The sequence below is a fragment of the Lipophrys pholis genome, assembly GCF_963383615.2.
Source record: "Lipophrys pholis genome assembly, chromosome: 1".
Classification (NCBI taxonomy): Eukaryota; Metazoa; Chordata; class Actinopteri; order Blenniiformes; family Blenniidae; genus Lipophrys; species Lipophrys pholis.
The window spans coordinates 36252135-36270593 of record NC_137635.1 but is presented as its reverse complement, the minus strand read 5'-3'; the positions used below and the strand labels follow the sequence as shown (position 1 = coordinate 36270593).

The 18459-nt window shown below is 40.9% G+C and overlaps 1 protein-coding gene across 1 annotated transcript; it reads left to right on the top strand.

Annotated features, from left to right (window-relative positions):
* The first annotated feature begins 2289 nt into the window (after nt 1–2289).
* On the top strand, nt 2290–12772 carry crispld1b (cysteine-rich secretory protein LCCL domain containing 1b). Its single transcript, XM_080477028.1, has 15 exons — nt 2290–2530; nt 3130–3446; nt 7895–8013; nt 8458–8590; nt 8829–8944; nt 9218–9318; nt 9512–9679; nt 9782–9842; nt 9939–10005; nt 10152–10282; nt 10403–10446; nt 10550–10622; nt 10950–11019; nt 11155–11288; nt 11490–12772. Exons 2-15 carry the CDS (start codon nt 3180–3182, stop codon nt 11539–11541), a joined length of 1536 nt encoding a protein of 511 aa, XP_080333154.1. The 5' UTR covers nt 2290–2530; nt 3130–3179; the 3' UTR covers nt 11542–12772.
* The last annotated feature ends 5687 nt before the right edge of the window (nt 12773–18459 follow it).

Here is an 18459-nt window from a genome sequence, read left to right as displayed (position 1 = left end):
AAGGGGATTTTCCAAAGTTGAATTGAACGATTCAGTAGGTCTACATACCTCTTTGTCTCCTCTCTCATTCTTTCAGGGTTGTTTGCGATGTATGGTACCAGCCTCAGGTAGCTACTGGCCGTGAAGACTTCTGGTGGGTAGTACCCTCCCAGGTTTTTGATGAACAGATTTGGAACAGGGCCTGACTCTGGCACAAATTCGCCCTTGGCCTGTTTTGCGAAGGTATCAAACAGAATAGCCAGGGACAGGGCCACTATCCCGACCCCACCAAAAGTGACCCTGCCCTCCCTGCCAAAAGTAGTTTTCAGGCTCTGGGTGAATTCCTCCAGCTGCTTCGGTGTCAAGGAGTTCTGCACTGCTGCATAGTGGTTCCTCAGGTGCTGTGAAGAATTGTTATACAGCAAGTTTGCAAAATTTGGACGGACGTTGTAGCTTGGGAAAGGACAGATGTCTCGAGCAACAGAAGCCAGAAGTGCTACATCTTCAGCTGGACAGGGTAAGTTTCCCATCCTGGTGTCTGTCTGTCAGAGAAGACCTCTCCAAGAAAAAGTGGAATCCCAAAATACAACTTACTCTGCTCAAGGCTGACAAGCAATCCCTCGGCTTTACAGACGAAGTTATTTAAGGACCTGTAATAAAAAAAAAAAAAAGCAGCCTGGTTACTTATTCACTTGTTTGTATTTTTAAAAGGTCACTGTCTCAGCGACCATGGTCAGAGGTTCATCACCTCAACAGGACATCAAAATGTGCAGCCCTTTATTTGTTTAGGAAAATAATATTTTAACTGGCTTCATCGCAGGTGTGTGGAAATAATTTCAATGCCAACACACTGAATTAATAAAATAGACTGATTTAATTTCAGATTTAATTTGATTTGTGTCACAATTATATGCACTTTGGCACAGTGCAGCATCTTGTCTTGCTATTAAAGAGCAAGGGGGGAGGAGCTTGGTCGCTAATTTGGTCACACCCCTCCTGTCATTCATACTTCAACAGTGAAAGTAAAAAAATAAAGATTTAAAGTTTCTTGTCTTCAATTGTTTCAAAATCAGAAATGACGAGAACGATTGCTGAAAGTGTTGGTAGTATCCATAAGAGGGCAGTAGACACAAGTAAGTGTTAAATACAACGTACCATCAACACTGATATTGAAAATACAGTTTCCAACATTATAGTTAGATCACCCGAATATTGTGAAGCAATAGGGCATATTAACCTTGAGTTCCGTCAGCTGAAAAGGTGGATCTCCTAAAACAAGTGCATATGTTGTTGCACTTAATTACATTTGAAACATGGTGATGGTATCAAAGACCAACATGAGCGAGACTCACCAGTTTACTAAAATAATTCATTTCACCACTCAGTCAGTGTGAATTCTGGACTCGTGGGATCATAAAGTAACTTTCCGAGGAGCTTTACTAAGACTTCTCGCTGCATCAAGGATGAGGGAGAACAGACTGAGACCAAACCAATGTCACCATCTCATCCAGCAGAATTACTGAACCCATCATCCGCAATTAAACAATTGTATACAATAGGGGTGGACTATTATTCTTGGCTAAGAACTCTTTTATTTCATGTTTGCAATGTCAAGCAAGACAGAAAAGAAGAAAGGTTTTTTTTCATCCTCTGTCCTGATGTGCAGACAGAGCAGAGCATGTTTGAGCAGAGGAATCAAAGCCAGCGAGCATAAATACAGAGGGACACATATACACGCAGACAGCCCGCAAACGCTCTCAAATGTTCGTGTGTGTTAAAGCAGATGAATCATTGCTTTGTGGTTGTGTCGCAAGAAGACTCCGGGGCCGGGCCACCCTGCTGGCAGCTACAACTCCTGCTGCCATTCTGAGAATCTGATTACTCCCCCCCCCCCCCCCCCCCCCCCCCCCCCAAAAAAAAAACCCAACAAAAAAACAAACAATAAAAACCCTGATGGGCCCAGTGTGAAGTAAATAAAACGAAGAGGAGAATAATATTGAAAAAGCTGGAAACAGCTAAGTTTGCATTTTTATTAGTCACAGACATCTGTCTTCATGTCACTTCCAAAGGTGGGTCTTCAAATAGATCCACCCGTGGGTTCTCGCCATGTGTGTGCGTCAGCTGCAGCACGCGCGGGGTGCGCGTGGGTGCGCGCGTGTTCATGGATAGAAGTGTGTGTGTGTGTGTGTGTTTGTGTGTGTGTGGGTGCGTGTGCGTGTGCGTGTGCGTGTGTGTGTGTGTGCTCGGTGGGGGCCGGGGGGGGCGTGGTTCGTTTGAGTTGCACGTTGCTAAGCGCAAATTTGGCATATAAGCGCAAAATGAGGCGCAGTCCCGTGCTGCCTGCAGCGGGCTGAGGAATTCAACAGGTACCTATATATTCATTAGTGGGAGCACTGTCCTCAGGAGTGAATGTAGAGTCCGAAAGAGGTCCTGCGCTCATTCTGTGTGATGGATGGATGTAAAGACTCCCTGGTTTGGATTCTGCAGTAACCTTCTGTCGGGTTCTCATCAGGACTATTTGCACCAGAGAGGAACTTTGATCACTTTGGAGGTAATCTTGAATCCGTCGTCCTCACAATTATCGTAAATTTCCTGTATTGTTTCAAGATGTTCTTTAATATCCTTTTTCAAATTTGACATCAAAATGTATTAATTAATACGTTTAAAAAAAAAATAAAAATTCTCCATCACCTTTTCTTTGCTTTCTCTTTTGTGCTTATTGGATGAATTATGGGACTTTAAGGGGACTCAAGCATGCGCACTGAATCCTCTGCTCTCAAACATAATGTGTGAAAAGTCAGTTTACACTGGTCCTACTGTGTGTCTGGATGCAGTGACCCGCGGATGCACTCAGACTGCTGAAAGCTGCATTAGATTTACTGTTTGAAGTGAGGTCTCCCTATAATTAAAGCATTATTAAACAGAGACAGAGGATGGATTCAAGCTACCTGTGGGCTCCTTTTTTTTTATAAGTTCCCCAGTGTATACATGTAGTGGGGGGTGAGTTATACTGACACAATGATTTAAATGTTAACATTTAGGCTGCAATTGCAAATTTGCAGTAAAGCAGTTTGAGGAAGGCTTATAAGGCATCCATTGAATCACCCTGAATAAATCATTCACTTTTCTGCTTCTGTGTGTGCTCTCTAGGTTGTGCAGAGAAAGAGTTTCCCTCATTGCATCCCTATTCTTTCATCACCATGAAGAATCTTCTGTCCTTTTCCTGCTGGATTAGAGCTGCGAGCTTGTTCTTTTGCTTCACCCATACCGTCGTGGCCATGGTCCTCACCAACTCCACACGTCTGGAGTCCATCCTGGACAAGTACAGAAACAAGGATGAAGAGTGGTGGAAGGTGAGGTCAAGGGGCAAGCGAGCCATCAGCGAAGGAGACATGCACCTTATCCTGGACCTGCATAATAAGCTGCGTGGTCAGGTTCACCCTCCCGCTTCAAATATGGAGTACATGGTGAGTGCTGAGGTCACAGCGTTGTTCAAATGTGTTACGTTTCAGACAGTATCAGTGTTGAGAACTGTTCATGCGCAAAATGTTTGTATGGCGAAGTCCATCAGAAAAACAATCATACATCCACTAAGATGAGGTTTTCATTGAGAATACACGAAATATAATTAACTTTTGGTTTGTGAGAGTACCAGACATAAAAAACTAGCCCGCTTAAATGTTTTTAATTGCAACAAGATTTTAATTCAAAAATGTGCTCGAGAAGATAGTAATAATTTTTGGTAATTGGTTATTTCAACATCTCCATGCTTCATCAAAAAAGTATGGAATTTATTTTTATTTTTTTTTTGTACTTCTTTGGATTTAAAAGGACAGCATGCAGAGTTGTGGTGTTTCAAACAATAACATGGCTTCATTTAACTGGTAGAGTCCACTTGAGATAATCCTGGGCTGTATGTGGCCCCTGAACTAAAATAAGTGTAACAACCCTCGATCTGAAGAATATGCACATTTCTCAAAATATCCTCTTGCTTAAGCAAGTCAACCAAAAGTATGGATATATGCTCTTTTGTACTATTTCTATGGAAATAATAGGGGTATGAATTAATATAGTAATATAGTACTTTAATAGAGTTACTATCAACAGGCCTCATTGTAGCTGGGAAACTCAGTACTCATTCATTGACATACACATCAGTCACATGCAGTGAAAGCTGGATGCACACAAACAGTAATTAATGGGTCTGTTTGAACTTTTCCAATTTCTATTCCCAAAGATTGCAACATATAAATACAAATACCATTGATCAGTGTCAAAGTCACTCAAAGCCAAATTTATTATCAATACTGCATATGTACAGGACTTACAGAGTTTTGAAATTCCGTTTCTCTCTGGCCCATGGTGTAAACATAAAAACATAATAAATAAATAAATACAAGTAAATAAAAATAGGAAAATAAAAACAGCAGCAAACAGACAGAAAAACGGGTCCCTGACTTAATTTGCTATCTAAAAGAGGGTGATAGGGTACAGTGTAGAAAGATGGATGGTGGGTATTTGGGGGAGTCCAGGGTGTGTGTGAGTGCTTGTGTGTGTGTGTGCGTCAGGATCCAGCTTTCTTGTGTGAGAGAGGCAGTGGGGGCAGAGCCGGGAGGGAGTTGAGTGTCCTGACAGCCTGGTGGATGAAGCTGTCCCTCAGTCGACTGGTCCTGGCTTGGAGACTCCGCAGTCTCCTCCCCGATGGCAGCAGGCTGAATAGGCTGTGTAAACGTCTGGGTGGGATCACCTGCAACGCCGAGGGCCTTGGAGGGCCTTTGAGGGCCTTGGAGGGCGGGGAGAGAGGCACCAATGATCTTCTCAGCTGCTCTCACGATGCGCTGGAGGGTTCTGCGGCAGGATGCGGTGCAGGTGCCGTGCCACACCGTGATGCAGCTTGTCATGAGTGACTCGATGGTGCCTCTGTAGAAGGAGTGAGTGTGTCCTCATGACTGCATTAATATCCATATTGTAGACTAGACAGAGGGTCAGTTTCTAGTCATGCAGAATCACAATGGGAGGTTTGACCTTTAAAGGTAAAACCTTAAAAGTCTTTCTCAGGTGAAAACCCTTTTTTTTTTTTTTTGTCTCTGCCTTTGCAGCGTTGTCAGCTAAAGACATCGGATTAGGGGAAAAGAACCGAGAAAAGTAGATCTGTAAGCCAAAGCCACTGGCTGGCAGCCTCCATCTACTGCGGGGGTGAAAGCTGGATCTGAGCCAGGGTCAGTGAGGGCGGGCGAGCAGGAGGCCGTAGATGGAGGCTGCCCTCTGCCTCACCCATCCTTTACCTCCTTCCCCTCGTCCATGCTCTGCCTTCCCGTTACTCTATCACTCCATTGTCTCTTCTCTTTTTCTTGCTGCCTCACCCTTTTGCCCACTTGATCTTCAGCCTTTGCCGGAGACTTTCTTTTCACCCTACTCCACTTTCACTCTCTCCTTCGCCTGCTCTCTGCATCCGTCGCCGCTCGTTCAAACCTCAGCCGAGGCCAATGTTATCTTTTATTTGATCTTCCACGCATCTCATTTTGGGTGCCACAGCAGCGAATCTATTTCAAACATCTCAGCCTTGTCGTTTGAAGTGTGGGTCATGGTTGCGCAAATGTATGTTATGTACACTAAATCCAGTGTTTCTTCAGCAAGGGATACTATTACTGATGATAATGATGCGGCCAAGTATTTGGTTTTCAGATTGCAGGATTTGGAAGCCAAAAAGGCTGCACCTCCATTGTAGCTTTGACTCTCTCATTCCATACCAAAACTATACAGCAAACGCTTTAAAACACACGGCTTGTGTCTGTTAATCAAAAGCACGTCACTTCTTGCACAGCATATCCCCTTGAGAAATAGAGACATCTTTAAAGGAACCCACAAATAGAACCACGTTTTATATCGAGGCTGAATTACAAGCATTGATGTAAATGATTTTTGCCTATTTTGAATCACAAAAACCAGGGATGGTGTCATGTTTTCTTCTACAATAGTTTTCATTACAAACGCTGCGCTCCCTGCACTGATTCTGAATGCTGTAAGGAATGCAGATCTTGCACTTAACTCTGCAGCAGAGGTGGTCTTGGCAGATGGTTGGAAGAAGGGTCTGTATTTTGGAAACTTTATGCTCCCTGGAATGCAAAAGGAGATTGGTAGTTGTTACAGTGACCTCTCTCCAAAGGCAGCCGGGCGGGCAGTCCATCTTCCCGTCTGCTGGATAATTCAAGGGGAAGAATAACAAGAACACAGAGGGAATAATAAGCGGGAGGAGACCATTAGATTCTTCAGTAGATTGTGTGCACTAAAAGCTTTGTGCTGAACTCAAATTTCATTAAAGATGTAGTGACACATGGGTGTACAGGTTTGATGTGAGGTTTGGTGAAACTGGGTTTGGTGAGGAATCTGAGCACTTTTAAACACAAGTTTTGTTTTCCGAACAAAATACTGTTATAAGCAGCTTGTTGCAGAAATGTATGTATACATATACAAAGATATTGCTGCAAGCCTTCATAATATTAATTCCTTGATCAGATATCATCATACTCTGTAATGATTCCTAAATACGCAGTAGAACTTACATCACCCTTATGTGACGTAAGTTCACCCCAGCTGAACTCTTCAATAATCTGACAGTGATGAGGTTTTGAACAGCCAAGGTGTTTATTTTCTGATGACTGATACATTTCCTGCACTCTTTACCTAAATTCGAAGGAAAATTCAATAAAAAATTAAATGCATGATGAGAATTCTGCATCGACAACCCATTGTAACAGCCCTGGAGAAACAAAAACAGTATCACATAGCAGACATAAAGGAGTTCTCTGCTTTGGTACCTTGACCACAGCTGAATAGTGGCCAATGGACTAAGAAGCCAAAATATCACCATTCCAATCACCCCTGAACAGTAAGCAGCACCCCAGTGAATGGGCAACAGTGTGCACACTGTGTTGGACTTGTGCTGAGCATATGGAACGCATTATGGTGGTCAAGCAGAGCAGTTACAACGCTACACTTGAGTATTATCCTATTACCTTTTAGCGTGATCGCTGTAATGCAACTAAACATCATGCCCAACAGCGCAGCACAGTGCATCTATTCTTCTTCCTCTCCAACAAAGTCAACAGTAAGTTAACTTTACTGCCACATTTGTATTGCTCGGCCCTTTACCCACCGCTTGATTTCCTGCTTTGTGTGAACCAAGAGGTGGGCAAATACTTTTCAGGTATTTTGACATCAGTTTAGCTGATTTTGTCACTGATTTTAAAGTAAAGATGGCATCGAGCCCTAAAACAGAGACTTTCTTTGTTTCAAATTTTTTTCTTCGGTTTCTTTTTGTTTGCTTTTTTCACCTCGGATTGCTTTATGAGACCAGAACTTACTGGAAACAAGCTATGCAACAACATCACGGAATAGTAGCAGAAAGCTGCAAGTTGATGTGGCAGGATCTCATGTATGTGACTGTGTGTAAGGGAGTGCAAGTGTGTGCTTAATATGAGAGGCCTAGTTTTGACTATACTGTGTAAAATTTGCGAGTGCCATGCGTAGAACCGCAGCACTTTCAAGTCCAGCCCGGGTTCATCTTGCTGGTTTCCCGAGAGTGTTTATGGTTCTATTCCTGTTGATTGTCATCGACTTTATGGGACTTTAGTTTAAATAAAGAAAATGGGGTATCTGTACAAGTTGTAATTGGATACAGCTAAAGACACAACTATGGTAAGTAAGCCTACTTAAATCAGGAGGGTTATCCAGAGTGGGGTCCTAGATTAACCTGCTGCCCAAGCAAAAACCAGATACAATAATCAAACATTACCCTTTTATCTTTGAAAGAACACTCACTAAATACGCATGTTCAAAGACAAATAAATTCTCCTACAGCAACTTGACGTTGCTGTGTGTTCATGTGAGTGTTCACGTGTATGTATGTTTCCAGGAGTGGGACTATGAGCTGGAGCGGAGCGCAGAGCACTGGGCACACACCTGCCGATGGGAACATGGACCGAGCCACATGTTGACACAGATTGGTCAAAACCTGGGAGCACACTGGGGCAGGTGTGTAGGTAACACAAGTACACAAAGGGGTTAAATAGGGTCTCAGATGTTCTTGCACTCTGCACCATCTTTTCTTTCTTAATTTCTTTTGGTTTTATTTTGGTTGACGAAATCTATGTGTAAACTACAACTCAAAAGGACATAAATAATTTTGAATTCTGGTCTTGGAGGGTCACTGTTCTGTGTGCATGTCGGTGGTTGTTTTGTCTGATTCCGGTGAGTTAAAGTAGGAACAATCCTAAAACATACAGGACAGCAGTCTCTTCAGCACATGAGCTGAACACCAGTGATTTAAATGGGCTTGCTGTTTACTTTTAGGGTTGTAATGTGTCTGGTTTCATGTTTCTCTTTTGGAGATTTAATATGGACAGATGTGGTAAATTTTCATTTTGCAGCATCATGAAGAAGTATGATGAGAATTATGAGTCTTTCCTTTGTCTTAAGGGACCGGCCTCCAACTTACCATGTTCAGGCCTGGTATGATGAAGTGAGGTACTACTCCTATCCCTACTCTCAAGAATGTAACCCACACTGTCCATTCAGATGTTCAGGACCTGTGTGCACTCACTACACTCAGGTAACAACTTTAATACTCTTTTTATTGTGAGTAGATGTCTATATATGTTTTGATCAGTCTTTTCTGCTTTTATTGAGTCTTCCGAAGTGGGTGTAGATATGACTTATTTGTTCAATCATTCCATTATTTTTACTTATTGCAACTCATTCTAATAAACTTTCAGTAATTTATAGATTTATGTAACAGATATTTCCCAAAATCTCATTGTTTTGGTTTTTCTTTGTGTTCTTCTGTTTAGTTGGTGTGGGCGACTAGTAATCGTATTGGCTGTGCCATCAACGTGTGTTACAACATGAACGTGTGGGGAATGATTTGGACCAAAGCTGTCTACCTGGTCTGCAACTACTCTCCACCGTAAGTTTTATCCAGTTACAATGAGTGTTTCAATCCTAACGTTAATTTTTAAAAAGCAAGGTTTTTTTTGGTGATCGATTGCCTAATATTCCAAACATGAGAATTCATTCCGAACAAGAGAACCTATAAAGGCAGAGTTGCCTGGTCGTTTTATACACTGGATTTATACGTTGTATATTCCTATCAATAGTACATTCAAATGCTATAATAAATAGCATTCATCATTTTTAAATGTGATGAGATCAGTAAAAGTATTTGTTTGGTGTATTTTAGGGGCAACTGGTGGGGTCATGCTCCATATAAATATGGGACTCCCTGTTCTGCCTGTCCTGCGAGCTATGCTGGAGGCTGCAGGGACAACCTTTGCTATAGAGGTGAGTTCAGGATAAACTTCAGATTTCCCAGAAGCTTGTAATCCAACTCATTCATCTAGACACTTTTCCTGAATGAAACTGTACTTTACTGATGCACTCTGCGTGCTGCTGCTCGTTTGTCAATTTTGTATGTACGTAAAGTTGCATTTTCAACGAGTGAATCAGTACAAGGCATCATCTTCTGTGTCTGCAGAGGGAGGTGTCGAGAGGCGTCCAGCTCCTGAGACTGAGGAGAGCAACTACATTGAACCTGAACCAGAGCCAGTAAGGGACCGAGAACCCCAACCGAGGGCCCAGCCACCAAACCCTGCACCCAGGGACAATGTTGACAGAAACCAGGTTGTCAGCACAGAGCAGATGTGTAAGAATGCTCCCTCAATATTACTAACTTGTCTGTCTGAATGAACCTCATTGCATTAGTTTTTCACCTTGCATTATAATGGACTTGTGTTTGTTATTTAAGCCCAACAGGTTGAATGTGATACCAAGTTAAGGGATCAGTGCAAAGGAACAACCTGTAACAGGTAGATCCTGATTGAACTGTTATAATAAAGCACTGTTATTGCAAACATAGCAACAGTGCGAGTGTGTGTTTCACTTTTTTTTGTTTACGTCCATAGATACGAGTGTCCACCTGGTTGCCTTGATAGGCCTGGAAAAGTAGTTGGCACTGCATATTATGACATGGTAAGAGTCAATAGTACAATAATAATAATAAGTACAATAATAATATACTGTATAATAATAATAATAATAATTACAATGATCACCAATTATGGAATACTTAGTACATATGTCATGTAAGGATATCCTTTTCTTGACTGATATTTCAGCAATCCAGTGTGTGTGGCGCTGCCCTACACGCTGGTGTTATTGACAATGATGGAGGGTGGCTGGATGTGACCAGACTGGGCAGAAAGCAGCACTTTACAAAGTCATACAAGAATGGTATTCAATCCATCGGGTAGGAATCTGTCTTTGTATGTAATACGGTAATCAAATGGTAATTGCCAGATATTTATCTAGCAAAATATGAATATTTACCAGAGAAGAAAACTTATTACAGTTTCATTCAACTTCACAGAAAAAACAGGAGTGCGAATTCCTTCAAAGTGGAGTCAGTCCCTGGTAAGAAACACGTTTCACCAACTACATCTGGCCATCCATGTGCAGAATCACTGCTTGGTTATTTTTCATTCATGGGGATGTTTTTATTTACATTTGTTCCCAGTCAAGGCCGTAAGATGTGACGCCACAGTGGCGCTTTTCTGCCCTTTCAAGAAACCTGTGCGACACTGTCCAAGGTAACAAACTTTTATGTGGACAGTCAATTCAACTAAAAGAGACTGGATGTTTAAACCATGTTGCTATCCACATTTCAAGCAGCAACTATAGCATATAGCCACGGAATGAGAGTATGCATCTACTCAACTCCCACACACACTTTAGGGAACGAGAGCAGATCCCTGCTGATGGATAATGGGGAAAAAGAACAATATAAACCCCCCCCCCAAAGAAATACTCATCTTTGAGGCTCTATCACTAAGCTCTACACTACTGCGTGGCCCTTGCTAATACACTCATTGGAATGTGCTTTTACCATCCTACTGACTTATTTGTTTCTTTTCTAGATTATATTGCCCCAGGAACTGTTTCCATGAGAGTCAGGCCCGAGTCATTGGGACAAAATACTACTCAGATGTGAGTTCTTGTGTCCTTGTACTTATTTACCGACCATCACTGTGTCCATTCATTGAATGAAGAATTTGAGTCCTTTAAGATCGTCCTGTCATGCGAAAACAATTTAACCTACAGTATGTATTTTGTACCCTCCAGAAATCCAGTATCTGCAGGGCAGCCCTTCATGCGGGAGTGATCCAGAATGAGTCTGGAGGTTATCTTGACGTGATGCCAGTGGACAGAAGGAGGCAGTACAGTGGCAGTCATCAGAACGGCATCTCATCAGAGAGGTATCACTCTATTGAGTCAAGAAGAAAAATTTGTTTTGAAATATTCAGTCGATATACATAGAACTACAGAAATATAGAATTTGAACGTGTATGTTTCAACAAAATACTTTGTGTCAGCAGTATATTCATTGCATGCATTTTTACTGACAATCTGCTCTTTTTTTTCATTTTTTTTTGTTCTGTCCTCCCTTCTTGTTTCAGCCTAATAAACCCCACAGGAGGAAAAGCCTTCAGAGTGTTTGCAGTCATCTGAAAAAAAATGCTCTCAAGGGACAAAGCACCATCCAACATTCCCACCTCATAAACCCGCAAACCCAGCCCATTATGAACCTCCAGCCTGTAATTCACTAAATCAGAGTTGCTGTTCTTGATGCTAAAAGTGGAAAATACCTTTACTCGAGGCTTAGCTTCTATCTTTGGTCATGGCTGAATCACTGCCTACACGTAAATCTTTTGCCCTATTTCTCTGCTTAAGTCTCGAGAGCTCACCCTAAAAAAATGCTGCAATGTCACCCTCTGCGGGCGTGATATCCTGTCATCATGGTTTTTAAAACCACCAGATTTTTCATCATTCCAGTTAAATTGTGTTAATTTCCAAACTCAGTAAAAACCTGGTTTTATTAATGCAGGATGTGCTGTACATTAAAGTTCTGCATAAATGTTGCAAGTAAGACAAAGCTGCAGTGTAATTAGTCCGCTGGCTGTGTGTGTACAGTCTAATTCTGGTATGATTGGACTGTTTGGAATCAAAAGTTTCCTATCAGTCTCCCAAAATGTGATGATGCATGTGTGTGAAGGACTGATCTGGTTACATTGACTAATTAGAAGAACAAGTCATTCATAATGAAGGATTGGCCAAACTTAAAAAGAATCCTAAAATGTGTTGCATAGCTAGAAAACAGTGATGCTTTTCTTCCTTCTAAAATCTAACTTCATTATTTACCAAATATTAATTATTTGTGTTTATTTTCCTCCAGGTGATCTAGAGAGGTTCTGAAATCTTTTCTTTTCCAGGTCGGACCACCATCCAGTTTTTACAACCTCCGAATATCTATATTATTATCTATATTGAATCTGATTAGGGCCTCCATTTATTGTATATTTGATCACAGTACAGGACAGCAACAGTGCAGGCAGTTAAACTACCGTTGTATATTTTTGTATATAATATATTTTGTATATAGTATTGGAAATGCTTGCTAATGTTGATTTACATTTTATCCAGCCCTGCAAATCAGACATGCTATAAAGAGTAGACGGCTAAACAGCTTCTGCATGCAGCGCATATAATTTCCCACACAGGCTTTCATTTGTTTCAAAGGACAATTTCACCATGATGTTGGTGTGTTCATGTTTTGTAAATATTGTGTGTGTAACATACTTTTTTTTTTTTCCAGCTTTTCTTTATACATTTATATAATTGAACCCTGGCTGGCCAGGTGTGTGCATGGCAGAATCCCAATTAAAATATTTACAATTGTTCATAGATTTTTGTTCTCTGTGTCACTTGTTCCCACCTTAGATTTTTTTTTTAGTCTGTTCTTTTAGCTCAGGATAAAAGTCTGGGAAAATATGTAAGTATGGTGATTTAGCAAAGACTGTCAGCGGTTAAATCCCACTAACCTCAAGTTAAAGGCTTGAATCTGCTCTTTAGTTTACATTGTATTACATTACTCTTGTTTTTCAGTTTTTGCGGACATATGGTGGTCGGCATATGGTTGAGCGGCCACACTATTTTAATATCAGTCCCTACAGCTTCCAGATAGCCTTAGGATTCTGGGCATTAACATTTCATCACGGTCTCAAATTCAGCTACAGATCAAACTTTCAAGAGAAATGTCTTTCTCGAAATCTGCGGGTGTTTCCAGGAACTGAGGGAACACAGAGGAAGAGAAAGTTGCTTGTTTCAGGTCTTTGGAGGAGATGTTATCTACTAGTGTGCTTGGCATGTTCCACGCTGGGTGGAAGAAAATCTCATTTTTATGGTTCACGGGCTAAAACATACATTTTCGTCTTTCAGCATTTTCCCATGAGGGGGTGCCACAGCAGATAATCTATACATAATGTATAAAACAGGGTCAAAAACTGCTTTAACTACTTCTTCTTGGCTCATAGTTTCAGGATCTCGGGACAAATAAGACATTTTAGTCGGCGTTTAACCTGTACTCTTTGTAAAATGTTTTATCTTTCACTCAGTTCCTGCACTGTTTATCAACCCTGTTTTTAGTGTTTATTTTTTTTTTTAAATCTCAGCTTTTCAACGACTGTCAAAGAATTCTCGCCATCTTGCTGTGCCAGCATTCACACAAAGCCCAGCTTTGTGTTTTGTCGATCTCAATCAGTCAACCTCCCAGGATGCATTTCCTCTTCTTCCTGTGGACTGGCACAGATGTGTTTTGGCTCCAGTTGCTGACCGTCACCTCTTAACACACACCAATCTTCACACGCATGGAGAAACACATGAAACTGCACATTCAACTTTGAAAATATAAGAACAACGCCATTCAGACTCATTGCTTGTTACTCTGGTAAAGCTTTAAATATAGAGTTGAATGTGTTTCTGATTAAGCAATCATAAAAAAGTAAAACAACTCTTAATCACAAACCAGTTGAGACTAACAACCACATCAGCCTGCTAGAGGCGGACACGAACTCTTACAGGATGTATATCACACAAAGGAAGTATGGACCAAGATTTTAATATGCTTGCTGGATTTGGTCCAGGTTTCCTGGAAGAAGAAGGCAAGCCTCGAAGCCCTGTTAAAATTCACGTTACCTTGTTGCAGAGGCGGCCATTGGCACAGGACCCTTGTGAACTGCTTTTGTTACTTACCAGGCCTGCCAGTCAAAAAAAACAGCCATCCAGTAAGTAGGCCCTCGGACTAGTCAAATAGAGGCTTACTTTAAGCTTCATAGTTCGTCAGTCATTACTCCATCAGTCAAACAGGCAGCGAGTCTGGTCAGACAAATAACCACCCACTTAGCCAAGTCGTCCATTACTGCAGAAAGGCAGTTTTTTCAGTCAATCTACCAGGCTGTCAATCAAGGTTTACAACTCTTGGATTCTGGTTCCACATATAAAGCAATTTCTTTCCTCCTGGAATAAAAAGCTTATTTACTTTTTAAACAAGCATTAAGGCACGGTGTTGAGCTGTTGGCATGTGAATGCATTGACTGTAGTTACTTGCAAGAGACATAACAATTAAACTTGGAGCCTAGTGGCAGGTGGAGAAAGAAGCTAAAACTCAATCTCCCTCTGGAGGTTACAGAGACCGTACGTTTTTGTAAACTACTTGAGCTGAAACTTGATTGCCAAGTGCAAGTTCACCATTTGGTGACAGTAAAATAGAAGTTAAGTTCCAGCATTGACTGAAGCAAACATAACAATGTTCAGTCATAACAATCTTCCTTACTATTTAGTAAAAATGTTGGCATGTCATATTGATCATAAGTAGAAAATGCTTTTAAAACAACAGTCACCTTATTTTCGTGAATGAATTCAATAAATGAACAATAAAAAACATTGATCATCTGTCTGTGGATCAGAGGTTAAACGATTGATGAAGGTACTGTGAAAAACAGTGAAATGTTCAGTCATCTGTAACTATTTGTAGCTAATGCAATATTCGTATAAAATGCAATCAACTCATAATGAATACTTCTAAAAAAAAAATTGTTGCTGCCCTGCGATGGACTCTTGGACTGTTGACCTCATTGACCTTAGCTCAATACAATCTTTACCCTTTGAGTGGAGCCCCCACAGAGTTGGAGGGTGTTGTCTCTACTTCATCTGGCACACTTTTTAGCGAGCCCCTATACGTGAATGCTTCAGTGAATCTTCATCAGAGCCAAAGCCCTCACCATGTGTTCAGTCTCGAACAGAATTAAACTCTAGTCACCCTACTTTTTGTCTAAACTTCGCTCTTGTACTCATACCTGTCATCTCACAAGTCTTTAAATATTGCTAGTTGCAGGCCCGGGACACTTAATCCTTAACTGTGAGGGGAAATGTAGGTCTTTTCATAGTAAATGAATAAATAGTCCCGGCTAGTATTTGTGTAAGACTAACATACCCTCATGTTGCCAGTTTTAGCGATAAAACCTTTTTGATTGTGTGTGTTGGTCAGTAAAATACAGAAATGTCAAGTGGACGTAGTAATTATGAGGGTTTTTGAGATATGTTTGAAATTTTGGGTACAGCTGGTCATGCCTGAAACACACCGGTGTGTAAATTGTGTGTATTTATGTATGCATACAATTCTGTGGACAGATGTGTAGTTGTGCTGGTGCACAAGTGAGGTACTTTCTAAATATGACTTGTACAATCATTCTCATGTCTTCATCGGCGGTTAACTCCTGGGTGGACACACACCATGCATGTGGGCTAACAATCACTGCGGGACGGGAAAAGAAGCAGTGTGTGTGTGTGTGTGTGTGTGTGTGTGTGTGTGTGTGGTTGGACTTCCTCCTCTCAGTCTTCAACCACTCATAGATATAGACATTATTATTTTAACATAGTTAGCAGCTGTGTTTTGGTGCTGAAACATGGTAATCATCTCCCTGCTGTGGGATTTTCTGTCGGTTGAGGCGTATTTATAAATGTGGACTTTTTCACTCTACTTTCTCATGACACAACGCAGACCTTGGGGATTCTTGTATCTGGTTAATTCTCGTATGTGTTCATTTTACGGTAACAGGATCATTCTCATGTGACACAGCTGCTCAATGGTAACGAGTTTTGGAGTTGAAAAAACTGAAATATGGACGGTGATGGAATGAGCATTACCTGCTTCATTTAGTTCTGATCTGGCGACACCTCATGAAAAGAGATTAAAAGCAGAAGGCATACCGGCCCTCTGTCCTCATGTTAACCTCACGCTAAATATAATTGCAATTGCAATTTTGTACCATATATTTCTGACTTCTGAATTTGAGTAGTACACAAGTTTGATGTGTATGAAACTCCCACATTTTGAGTTGTTATCCAAATTTGTAAATAATTAACGTCTAGTATGTTTTTGCTCAAGTTAAGAAACACTTAAAAAATTGTTATACCACATATACAAGCCTTCTTTTTATACATAATATCAATCATATATTTTTTGCACGTGTAAGAAGCATTTAAATATACATCAAATATATGAAGACATTTCTGGGTTTTTCATTTTACCTTTTAAAGAAGAAAGGAAAATATTAAACTGGAAGATAAAGTGTCTCAATAGTTAATCTCAATAACATTTTTATGGCCACCCACAATTCAACATTCTGCTGGAATCTAAAACGTTTCTTCACACATGACCATAAGGTAAATGGACTTCACATATATAGCATCTTTAAACTGCATGAGCAGCCACAAAGCACTTTACATAGTCCATCACATTCACCCACACACCAATGGAGGCTGCAGCCATGCAAGTCACCGTCACTCCAATGGGAGCAGTTTGGGATTCAGTGACTTGCCCTAAGGACACTTTGGCATGTGGACAGGTGGAGATGGGAATTGAACCTGTCCTGCACCCTTTCGATTGGGAGACGACCGCTCAACCAACCGAGCCATGCCACCCCGGACGATATGAAGACTTATGATGCCACATGGGACTCAAACAATATCCTCAGTCACATCGTTCACCCGGACCAGCTTTAATGTACACTCTCTCTTTCTTCATCTCTGTGTTAATCATTTTCCCATCTTTATATGTTACAGTTTGACTTTAGTGTCCTATTGTCTTACCATCATAATTAAGTCATTTGAAAAGACATGCTTCAACGGACACTTTAAAAGTTTGACCTTTTTTATTCACTCCCATACTTTCCTACATACAATCAAATCCATTGAAATCAAGTTTTTAGTCTGCATAGCATTTATGGGCTACACTTGTAAGAGGTCTCGCCTCAGAATAAGAATATTGATGGTTTGAGTCCAGCTCTCAGGAGCCTTTCTATGTGAACTTTGTATTGTCTCTCATTTGGGTGTTTGTGTGTGTGGATTTCTCCAGTTTTTCTCACAATTCAGAAATATGTGACTGACATTAAGTAGGCATTCTTAGTTGTGGCCGTTGACTCTGAACAGGATAAAGAGTTATAGAAAATGTGTCGACAGAGATTGATTGTTTTCTATTAGATTGTACTTGCTGTTTGCTATGAAAGAACTCTCCAAATAATTTTTTCAAATGTGCTCAATAGTTTTGAAAAAATATAAAATAAAAATGGCTCAGTGGTGGACCTACAGAAGGTTATAGATGTGGACTTGGAATTGGAAGTTCACAGGTTCAAATCCCACCGCTGACAGGTCACCATTGTGTTCACCGCTGTGGGCTCCCTGAGCACGACCTTTGACCCCAATTGCGTCTAACATGCAGAGATCAATAAATTAAAAATGGCTTTGCCCGGGTTGAGTTTCCCTGTTCTGCCTCTGCCTGACTGTGTGTTCTCCAGGATCTCCAGCTTTCCTCCACAATCCAAACACAACTGTTTGGTTATTTATGGAATCCAGATTGACCACGGGTGTGAATATACAGAGGCATCTAAAAAGATTTGAATTTCAATGAAAAGTTGATCATTTGCCATTTATTTCCACGCTGATGGCATATTATCTAAACCTTCTATTGAGAAAAATCTCGATTAAAATATTTTTAATAACATATATACTACATATTATAAACAATCAAGCGGATATCCCACTTGTGTATGCAATAAATGTAAGAGTTGGACCTCCCAGTGTTTATGATGGAAAAGGAAATGTGAACTCTGTGCTTCAGTACTGTGTGGAGTGCAAACCTTTCCTGATAAGTGTGGCTCCAGCTACCTGCAATTCTATTTGGGATCAAATGTGTGCAGAAGCAGGATGGATGGACGGTTGAGTGGCCAGGATGCCAGACTGTTAGGTCATCGGGTTCAAATCTTTCTGTGGTCATGAGAGTCTCTGGATTGCGTCCTTGAGCAAGTCTCTTAACCACATGGGAGGCAAGCGGTGTTGTGTTGTATATTTTATCAGATGGTCTTTTTGGAGAGAAGCGTCTCATAAAAGATGCTGTAAAGCCAATCCAGGCATCGTTAATATCTGTCTAGGAATCAGAACGAGACAAATAGACAAATAGAAAAACCGTGGTGCGTTTGCAGAGAAACGGTAATACAGGATTTGCTTTGGAACATCTAAAAGAGCTCTATTCAT

Excerpts from the sequence above, each read along its gene's own strand:
- crispld1b (XM_080477028.1), top strand. The coding sequence starts at position 3,180 with ATGAAGAATCTTCTGTCCTTTTCCTGCTGGATTAGAGCTGCGAGCTTG. Across the intron at positions 9,843-9,938 it reads AAAGGAACAACCTGTAACAG|ATACGAGTGTCCACCTGGTT; the intron begins GTAGATCCTGAT and ends TTACGTCCATAG. Across the intron at positions 10,623-10,949 it reads CCTGTGCGACACTGTCCAAG|ATTATATTGCCCCAGGAACT; the intron begins GTAACAAACTTT and ends TTTCTTTTCTAG.